This window comes from Danio rerio, chromosome 11, assembly GCF_049306965.1.
Source record: "Danio rerio strain Tuebingen ecotype United States chromosome 11, GRCz12tu, whole genome shotgun sequence".
NCBI classification, from domain to species: Eukaryota; Metazoa; Chordata; class Actinopteri; order Cypriniformes; family Danionidae; genus Danio; species Danio rerio.
Window position 1 is genome coordinate 12,762,767 of NC_133186.1, and position 10,966 is coordinate 12,773,732.

Consider the following 10,966-nt stretch of genomic DNA (forward strand, 5'->3'; position numbering starts at 1 on the left):
TTACCGCTGAAAAGACGTCGCTCCGTCACGTGTCGTCCTGGTTGAAAAGTAGTGCCAAAATGAAAATCCAACCGACGTCTTTTACGTCTTCTGGCCGTGAATCGCACGTCTTTTCTACACGGTCCCTGCACGTCGAAATATGTCATGTTCTGGACGTTTTCTGGTTGCTTTTAAAACGTGTTATTTCTTTATAATAAGTGTTTTAATAGCCTAATTATACATATAAAATAATCAAACTTATTATTTAAAGCTGTGAAATGCAATCAGGTCCAATTTCAGTCCAGTTATACCTAAACGTCTTTATAGCATTGTAATCACGTGTAAACCATAAGTAATACATTATTTAAGGATGCAATAGTGTTACGATTAAGCAAATTATTTATTGTGCATATAGTAACAGATGTACATCACTGTTAAACAGACACATCTAATAAGAATAAATAAAACAACAACACAGAAATATGGACAACACAAGTGAAATGTTATTTTAGAGTCTTTATTTCTACTATTCTCCAGCTCTTCCTGGAAGGTGCTTGCTGTGTTCCTCCATTGCTGCATCTTTTTCTGTGTCTGTAGCATCTGGACTCACTTCACAGCATCTGAGGAAGGAGAATATGATTTTGTATCATCTTAAAACTAAAAACTTACAACATATCAAGAATTACTGTCATGTTTCATGAATGAACAGCAATGTGCAGAGCAGTATCTAATGTCAATACATACATATTCCCTACTACTCATCATTTTACAACTGCCCATATCCACACATCCACAGTTTTGTGACAAGCAAAGACTGTCATTCATGGCTTACACTAAAATTATCATTTAATATTTTCAGTCTGCTTGACAGCCTGAGTCTGTACAAACATTTTAAAACATCTGAACATTAAAACAGGCATGTCTATAAGGAGACGTACAATGATGAATGACAGATGAAATCTACAGTTTTAATTATATAAAATGCTGGGTTAATTGTTGGGGTAGTAAAATATATTTTCCTGAAATATTGTGCAGAAATAAACACAAACAATGCAAGATAAATATGTACCCGTTTATCACTCTTTTAATCAGGCTCGGACAGAACATCCACCAACTCCGGACAGTTGCTGAACCTAAATGTGACACCAAAATCACAGTCAGAGCGATCCAGACAGACAGAGACACACATTCTGTCACATTTAAAACTTACACAGATCCAGTTCTTCTTTTTAACTTTGATAAACACTTCACAGGATCTCGCTCTCAGAATCCAGTCTCTTAACAGAACATGTAGACCTGCTGCAGTCCACAATGACAATTACTGTAACAGAGCAGCAGCTAACATCAGGCTCATGATGACGTTAACTTTTCTAGTTGCAATTATTTACTAAAGCGTTTATCAGAATATGCAATAAGATCACAATACTCACCATAGGTATAAAACTAGCTCTAGGTTTGCAAATGTGAACTCATACACATTATACACCTAAATAAACTTTTAAGCATTCAACAAGTTTCTCACCTACTCTGGAGTGTCCTCAGGGAGTGTGATGACAGAGGATCATTTGCACTGGAGACAATTCTACAGACAAACAAAACAACAGTGAGAAAGGTAATAATTCAATTATTTAATGAACAGAAAATAAATAAATGCAAAGCCTTATATGATTCTTACAGTCGGCCTGGAGAAAGAGTCTTGAATTCTCTCTGACAGATGACTGATTGTTATTGACCCTGCAAGACAAATTTGAACCTTAATGCAGTTTAATTAATTTACAGTACAAAAACTATTTTACAGGAGCAGTTAAAAGAAAAGTGGTTAGACTTTACCTGTTAAACCTCCACATGAGCTATAACACCTACATGCATATATTTACCATTTTATGTTAGTGTAAAATATTAAGTAAATAACTTTTTCATATACATGCTCATAAGTTTTGCTCTTATTGTTAATGACAGCCTATTAATGTAGGCTAAAATAAATTAATACTGGTATTGTAGTAAATGCTGGAGACATATCTACAATAGCATGATACTGTATAGCTTTTTGTTAGGTTTTCTAACAAATTCGTGCATTATTATCATTATTAAGATGTTTTATTTCTACACTATTCCACTCCAAACTCACCTAAAATAGTCATTTTCAGCTCTGACTGAACACACAGCAGGTGGATGATGGGCAGAGATGCTGGAAAACATGTTGACCAGCTGTCTTTGAGGACCAGTGTAGGAAGACCCTGATAAACTGCACCAGATTGCTGTGATAACATGACATATTGCTCAAACTCGACTTACTTTTAGCATAACGGCTAATTTTAGCCTACTCAAAGCAACGCCACATCGCTACTGACAATGTGCATCATTTATTTCAGTTTCTTCGAGTAAAACTCAATAATGTTATTAAATGAATACAAACTGTACTTACACGGTGGGAGATTTGTGATAATTGTCCAACTTTTCGCCGCGTCCTCATGTTCTCGTGGTGCTGAACAAAACCGGAAGAAAATGAGATTTGAAAACAGCGCCCTAGTATCTCGCGGCCGCGAGATTATGTTAGTCATATCGCGAGATTTGTTAGCGTTAGGTGCAAAAAATAAATAAAATTGCATTATGGTTTTAGAAACAGTGACGTTACTATCCTTTCACCGCACAGGACACTTTATGAATGTAATTGGTCAGTTGACAAGATGTAAATAAAAGTGATTTCTGTATTTCATAAAGATAAATCTGTTTTTAATGAGTTTAGATGCCTGAAATCTGTCCACGAACCCACTTGAGACACACATATATTAAGTGTATACCCAGATGTAAGTGCAATACTTTTTAATATTTCATAATTTCAGCAAGGGTTTATGATGGACTATAAATGCACGTGTAAAGGACGTCATTTTTGGACTTAATCAGGACATGGTATATATTAAACTACATGTACATTAAATCGTAAATACACGCAACCCCAAATATAAATAGACATGTTTAAATGTATACAAGCATATATTAATGCATTTTAGCACATGTTGTGCATTTGTGCCGTGCGTTCGCGACGAATTTTGGCTGTGGAAAGCACGTCGCTTTCAGACCATCAGTACACAGTTGATGCCGTCGCGGAGCGACATCTTTTGGCCGGGGAGAGCACATCGTCGTCCGACCAATGTTTGCTGGGAAGCTACTGGGAGGCTGAGGCTGCGGATCGCTTGAGCTCAGGGCTTCTGAAGGTGGCGAGGCAGTGGCGCAGTTTCTGTGTGGAGTTTGCATTTTCCCCCTGCCTTCACGTGGGTTTCCTCCGGGTGCTCCGGTTTCCCCCACAGTCCAAAGACATGCGGTACAGGTGAATTGGGTAGACTAAATTGTCCGTAGTGTATGAGTGTGTGTGTGTGTGTGGATGTTTCCCAAAGATGTGTTGCGGCTGGAAGGGCATCCGCTGCGTAAAAACTTGCTGGATAATAGTGAACTATAATGCTATTGTAAGTGAATGATTAGCACAGTTTATTAAAGCATTAGTTCACTTCTATAAAAGTGAGTTTTCCTCCACTAGAGGTCGCTGTGATGATCAGATTCTCCACAGCTCTGATTCTCTCAGCTCTCGCCGGGTTCAGTGGCGCGCGCCTGTAATCCAAGCTACTGGGAGGCTGAGGCTGCGGATCGCTTGAGCTCAGGGTTTCTGGACTGCAGTGGACTATGTCGATCGGGTATCCGCACTAAGTTCGGTATCGATATGGTGCTCCTGGGTGAGCTTGGGACCGCCAGGTCGTTTAAGGAGGAGTGAACCGGCCCAGGTTGGAAACGGAGCAGGTCAAAGCTCCCGTGCCGATCAGTAGTGGGATCGTGCCTGTGAATAGACACTTCAGTTCAACCTGAGCGACACAGAGAGACGCAGACTTTTACCTAAATTTTTTTTTTAAACTTTGATTTGTCTTTCTAACTGTAAAACTGAAGAAATAAAGATTTAGAGATGTATGATGACTATATGCATTATTAATAGTAAGTAATAATTAAAAGTTTACTAGCAGACTTCAGAAAGTTTATTTGTAAACAAAAATACAAAAATCATCTCAATTTCATGTCTATATTTTAAAAATATGCCTTAGACAGAAATATATTGAATTTAATTGAAAATATATCAAATTAAAAAATAAATATAGAGAATAATTTTACTTTAAACATAAATGGCACATTATAATTTTTGGCCCCATCAGAAACAAAAGTAACACACGGGTAGGTCACAACCAGATTTACTGGCTTCATCATGTTTGTTTTAATTATATCTGACTATGACATTGTTAATTTTTTTTTAATACCACCTGATATTGACGGTTAAAAAGCTTCCAGTACAAAATGGCATTTTTATTGATAAATTAGTTATAGAGTATTATGCCAAATGCAGTTTTAATCTAGAAAGTTTTGTTTAATAAAATAGAGGAGGGGGATATATTTAAGAAATTAATAACACTTAAAAATAGTAAAGCAACAGGGTTAGATAATATTCCAGTGCAGTTCCCTCAAAGACTCCCTAAATGCGTCACTCCGATGGTTACACATATTATCAATTTTTCTATTTGTCAAGGTAAAGTTGAAAAAAGCAAGAGTTATTCCTCTTTTTAAGAAAGGTAGTAGGTTTGAGGTTAATAATTCTAGGCTGGTATCAATTTTGAGTGCTTTGTCAAAAGGGAGGGAAAAAGTTATTTATTAGCAGATTGAAAAATATTGTTTAAAATGTGACGTATTGCAGAGTTTCAATCGGGTTTTAGAAAAATCATTCCACTGATTCAACAGTTTCTTTTATTTAACAAATTATATAAAGAGCGATATGGATAAAGGAAGTTAAGTGGGATGGTTTTCTTAGACCTGCAAAAAGCTTTCAATACAGTCGATCACAGGATATTGATTTTAAAAGTAAAGGCAATGGGTTTTGGTGTTTTGGCCTGTAAATGCATGAAGTCTTACCTTGAAAACAGATGTCAAATAGTAGATTTAAATGGTGTGTTTTCAGATTATTCGACCGTTTCTTATGGGGTTTCACAAGGCAGTGTTTTAGGTCCTTTGCTTTTTTAATATACATCAATGATTTGAAAATGGCCCGTTCAAAAAAGCTTTTGTTATTTGTGGATGATGCAGCAATAATTGTGTCTCATGAGAGGAAGGAATTTATTGAAAATGAAAAAAGTAAACAAACTGAGGAAGTCTCTTAATGGTTTAACCTTAATAAATTGTCCTTACACTTGTGTAAACCAGAATTTATTTTATATGGTTCAGCTGCGAAACTGAGAAAATGTGTCAGATCAGAGGTAAAAGTAGAGCATCAAATTAATGAACCCAAACATGAAGGGAAATATTTAGGTTCCATTTCAGACAGTAATTTGACAGGTGAGAAGATGGCTGTTATAGTCCATTCAAAAGTTCTAAAATTAAGTTTTTAGCAAGACAGACAGAGCTCTTAGATTTTCAAACTTTACAAATATTGGCTAGTGCATTAGTGCAGTCATACTTTGACTATGCTGCAGTCTTTTGGTACAGCAGTAGTTCCACAAAAATGAAAAATAAATTGCAGACGGCCCAAAATAAGTTGCAGAATTGTTATCAAAGTACTTCTACTGACACATTTAAATAATGAATATTATAGTCAAACTAATTTATTAAAAGTTGGAAAAAGGGTCACTTTTCTGAAATTGGTGATGGTGTTTAAGATTTTAAAATATTTAATTATTAAGTTTTAGTTAGTGAGGTACACTGTCATTCTACAAGAGCGAGTAGCAGGGGTATTTGTCCTTGTAGATTTAATAGTGAAACAGGTAGAAAGTCTTTTCTGTGTACTGTTGCTTGGAATATACTGCCGAGGAGTTTTAAAGAGATTCAATTTGAGAGTTTTTAGAGAGGAAATTAAAAAATGGCTGTTTTTCGGTTGAAGTTGAGGATTTTTGTTGTGCTGAGTTTCTGAGCTGATGATGTTTGCACTTTATGATTTGCTCGTTCATTTTTTAAGAATATCGATGACCACGATGGAAATCAGCCTGTGGCTTTATTGTGTATTTTATCCTCGACAGTTTTTAAGATATGAATGTCAAACTGGACTTGTTTGTGTATTTTTGTTAAAATTGTCAAATAAAATCAATCAATCAATTTATTCATTCATTTTCATTTAGCTTAGTCCCTTTATTAATCTGGGGTCGCCACAGCGGAATGAACTGCCAACTTATCCAGCATATTTTTTACACAGCGGATACCCTTCCAGCTGCAACCCAGTACTGGGAAATATCCATACACCCTCATTTACACACACACACACACACACACACACACACACACACACACACACACACACACTATGGCTAATTTAGTTTATTCATTCACCTACAGCATAGCACATGGGCTTGGAGCACCCAGAGGATGAACACGGAGAGAACAAACAAACTCCACACAGAAATGCCATCTGACCCAGTCGGGACTCCCACCAGCAGCCTTCCTACAGTGAGGCCATGTGTATATATATATATATAAAGATACATTATTTTTTCCCTTAATAGCTACATTTTAAAGAAATCTATTTGCTTAAGTCAGCTGAACAGTAAACAACAACAGCAATAGAAACCACCAAAGGACACCATATGAACACAGCCAAAATGACTTATTAGAGCATGCACATCTTTGTCATTCCAATGGATTTTTAAAAATATGTACATGCCGCCTTTTCTCTTTCCCCTTAATGAGGAAAACTATTGAATTCTATAAAAGCTGTTCAGCGTTTTATTTTTTTCAGATTAACATTCAATAAACTTAAACTAAAAGTTTTAGATTGTGAGCAGGACAGCACACTGGTTCTCCCGCAGCATGTTTGTTCATCATTTCTATCTTAATGTGTTGATCATTTTCTTTTGTGTTTCTGTATTGTGTGAAGGTCAACCAGTCCACAGTTTATGCTGCTATAATCTTTATTCAGTTTTATTCATAAACTATGTACAATATATACACTGTGCTCACGTCGACTCCAGGTCTCTTGGGTGAAGGTCTCTCAGTGACGTGGTCTCTTCTGGTCGCCGTGCGTCTCTGGTGGAGATGGGGAGCGGGAACGTTTCCCTCTGGCGTCCTGGACTGAAGATGCTGCACCAGCTGAGGAAGAGGAGGATAGTGGCTTGGTCTGGCAGGAGAAGGACGGCCTCTTTTTCTTCTCAGCAGCATAGGCCTCACTGAACAGATCGAGCGCAAACACACACAAGCAGACATAATGTGAGATTTTCACAAACAATAGAACATGCTGCAATGCCAAGTACAGTTTACTCACGCGTCTATGATGGGAATGACGTATTTGCGGCTGCCGTCCATCATGACTCCCTTTCGGTTTGGGTCGTCCACCTCCAACAGGAAGCTGCGGGGAATCCCTGTGCTCCTCCGGATGCGCTTAAGCGGAGCAGAGCTGCTGCCCTGTGAATTCATGAGTGACAGTCAAACTACAGAGCAAACAATCTGACTGATGGAGACAAGAGCTCAAGTTCACAGCAACCATAAGCTTAGAAAACCCAGTTACCCCTTTAGAGGGGCAGTGCCTAATGTGGTGTCCTGGGATCCCACAGTGAAAGCAGACATAGTTGGGTGGAAGAAGCCCAAGCAGTGTCATGGCCTCACTGATGAACATCAGAACCATGAGAATCAGCTCTAACATTTCTCACAAACCAAACCTGTCAGTGTCTGAACGCTCACCTGCTGGAGTAGTAGCACAGACTGGACTGGTACATCACCGCTTTTAGCTTGTCCTCCTCTGATGCCTTTGCCTCAGCCAGATTCTCAGTCTGTTTCACAGGCATTTGCACATTAGAATTTTATTTCACTGATTTGCTCTAAATAAACACCCTCAAATCTCCCTAAGAAGCTGTGTGTGTTTGTGTGTTTGTGTGTATTGTTGTTTGCTAAACACTGTGTATTGATATTCTGCACAACATGTCATTATGACGCCTCAAATGCAAACACTGCAGTTCAATACAGAGCAGCACAGTGGGGTGAATTAATCATTTGTTCAATACCTTCAACAGCTGCTCCAGTGAGAGGAGTGAAGAATCACCTGTTTGAGAAGATTTAGCTGATGGTCCAGCTTGATGTCTGCAAAACAAAACAAAGGAGCTTGTGTGACCAAAACACCACAGACAGACTCAAACTCTTGATATAACATCTATCAGAGGACGATTGCGCTCATTTCACATGACTTACCCAACAAATCTTCTGTTGGAGGACTTCAGTCCAGCCGCAGGGACCCGTCTGATGATGACCGATGTGTTTTTAGGGATGAGAGCATCATCATCTGTGTATTCTGACAGCAAAATAAAGTTTGAATATAGTAATAATCATTTACCATGGTATACTTTGAGTGCCATTAGCATTTTAAAACACTCAAAACATCACTATATGTCACCATCAGAGTCATGATAACACATGTCAGCTTCTACAAGTCTGTCTGATAACACATCTAATGTTAGTGTAGTATAGTTTAAGTGGCTTTTCCTCATCTCACCTTCATCAGTTTGGGCTTTGCTGATCTTCAGCTGGCAGAACTTCAGCCTCTCGCGCCTCATGATCTGCCGCTTCAGCTCTCCCACAGTGATGTTGAGGCCCTCAAACTGGAGCGAGTCGTAGGTGAGTCGACTCTGAAACCTGTAATGAACACAAGACATACTGAATACAAACCACAGTGTGATAACAAGGGTCAAACCTGAATGATGGGAGAAGCAGACGATCAATCGATGTATCCAACAATCAATAATATCAATAATCTGGGAATCAGTTGCCACGAAGGACGCCGAGATCAGATGCCAATGACAGAGCGGAGTTCAAAACAACACAAAAAGAACCGTTGCCATGGATGCTGACGATCACGTGACGAGGCGCTGAAAAACTTCCGCGTTATTTTCTCATAAATAATAGTGAAATCATTACTATGATAATAATAAAATAAACAGCAGAACAGTTGGACATCTCTGAATAAAACACAGCTGCGTTTCCTTACACGAATGATTCTGGCCTTTGTAAAGAGTCGGGCGAGTCAATGAATCAGGGATTCGTGGCTGAATGAATCACTCAAAGCTTCACTCGATTAAAGCGGTCTCTTGCTGCCACCTATTGGCGATTTGTTTTTTCGTTTTTAAAGTAATTTAACACTTTTTTTAAAGCCACCTTCAAATTTATTTTCTACAAAAGTTTATTTCCGTGTGTTAAAAATGATTTAAAACTCTCTAATCTCATCATTTCCTGATGCGTTTCAAACGCAATAAAGCCTAGTTCAAAGCTTTATTATACAGCAATGTGTGTGTGTGTGTGTGTGTGTGTGTGTGTGTGTGTGTGTGTGTGTGTGTGTGTGTGTGTGTGTGTGTGTGTGTGTGATTGTGGCAGTGGATTACAGTGAATGTAGAAGTGATCAGAAGTGTGTGATATTTATTGTTTCTGATAATCAAAAGAACATTTTAGGAGTCCAAAAGATTTACTGCCTGATGAAGCCTGTTATAATGCAGTTATGATGACCCTATAAATCTAGAATGGTCAGAACAATAAAAAATTAGGGAAAGAGATTAATTAGTATTTCTCCTCTTTTATTTTGTATGTGTAAGTGCTCCTGGAAGAAAAAGTCTGCGTCTCTCTGTGTCGCTCAGGCTGCACTGCAGTGTCTATTCTCAGGTGTGATCCCACTACTGATCAGCACGGGGGATTTGACCTGCTCCGTCGCCGACCTGGGCCGGTTCACCCCTCATTACACGACCTGGTGGTCCCAAGCTCCCCCAGGAGCACCATATCGATACCGAACTTAGTGTGGACACCCGATCAACATAGTCCACTGCAGCCCAGAAGCCCTGAGCTCAAGCGATCCGCAGCCTCAGCCTCCCAGTAGCTTGGATTACAGGCGCGCGCCACTGAATCCGGCAAGAGCTGAGAGAATCAGAGCTGTGGAGAATCTGATCATCACAGCGACCTCTAGTGGAGGAAACGATGAATGATGAAGTAAAGTTGACTTTTTATTGGTCTTATGGCACTGTTTGGATAAAAATAAACAGCAGTACGGTCCCAAATAAAATATAGTTATTTAAACTAAATACTATAGTATTTTAGAACCACATAGTAAAGTTTATTGTACTGAATAGTTAATCACAATGTTGTGCTATTTAAAGGCAACTGTGGTGCAGAGTCGGGTTGGAAGAAACTTCAAGCATTTCTGTTTTCGTGAGGTTAAGCTGAAGATGATGATCTTTCATCCAGTGTGAAATGTCCGACAGGCAGGCTGAGATGCGAGCTGGAACCGAGGGATCATCAGGGTGAAAAAAGAGGTAGTTGGGTATCATCAGCATAGCAGTAGTAGGAGAATCCATGTTTCTGAATGACTGGTCCTAGAGATGTCGTGTAGATGGAGAAGAGAAGTGGCCCAAGAACAGAGCCTTGAGGTACCCCAGTGTTTAGATGCTGTAGGTTGGACACCTTTCCCCTCCAAGACACGCTGAATGACCTGTCAGAGAGGTAAGATCTGAACCATTGAATAACAGTGCCTGCAACGCCCAGTGACTCATATATATTATATATATAATGATTAATACATATAGAAACAATATTTTCATAACTAAATTATTTATGATTTGCCATTTAACAGCAAAACATCTCGTCAAATAGGCCACAGTTCATCAGGAAATGAAAAGCTTTTAAATGACAACAGAAAAGCAGTTCAGCGACTAACATTCACTCATTCAGTGAGTATCTCATTTATTCATTCATTCATTCACTAATTGAATCAACACTTTTTCAGTCACTAAATATGGTGTCAGATGCAGATGTGGCCTCTAGTGTAATCCACAGTTCATATATTGCACAATGACGCTAAAGGCCACCATATTATAAAATACTGCAGGTTGTTGGTTGCAGATTAATAATCACAAACATAATTTTTTAATCATAAAACAGCTAAAACATATTTAGTGTCAGAGAGGACAAAGTGGTTTTAGTTTACCTTTTATCTTTAATATTA

The 10,966-nt window shown here is 38.5% G+C and overlaps 1 protein-coding gene across 2 annotated transcripts; it reads right to left on the reverse strand.

Moving 5' to 3' along the window:
• Positions 1-6,732: 6,732 nt before the first annotated feature.
• Positions 6,733-8,802, reverse strand: LOC141376552 (E3 ubiquitin-protein ligase RBBP6-like). 2 transcript variants are annotated; one of them, XM_073916504.1, is made up of 7 exons: positions 8,477-8,802; positions 8,176-8,275; positions 7,992-8,067; positions 7,672-7,760; positions 7,499-7,595; positions 7,256-7,395; positions 6,733-7,160 (listed from the first exon to the last, which is right to left on the reverse strand). In XM_073916504.1, the coding sequence occupies exons 1-7, from the start codon at positions 8,634-8,636 to the stop codon at positions 6,986-6,988; spliced, it is 837 nt and encodes a 278-aa protein (XP_073772605.1). In that variant the 5' UTR covers positions 8,637-8,802; the 3' UTR covers positions 6,733-6,985. The 2 variants fall into 2 exon arrangements, with proteins under 2 accessions (XP_073772605.1, XP_073772606.1); XM_073916505.1 differs by lacking the exon at positions 7,499-7,595 and having other exon boundaries at positions 6,890-7,160.
• Positions 8,803-10,966: the final 2,164 nt, after the last annotated feature.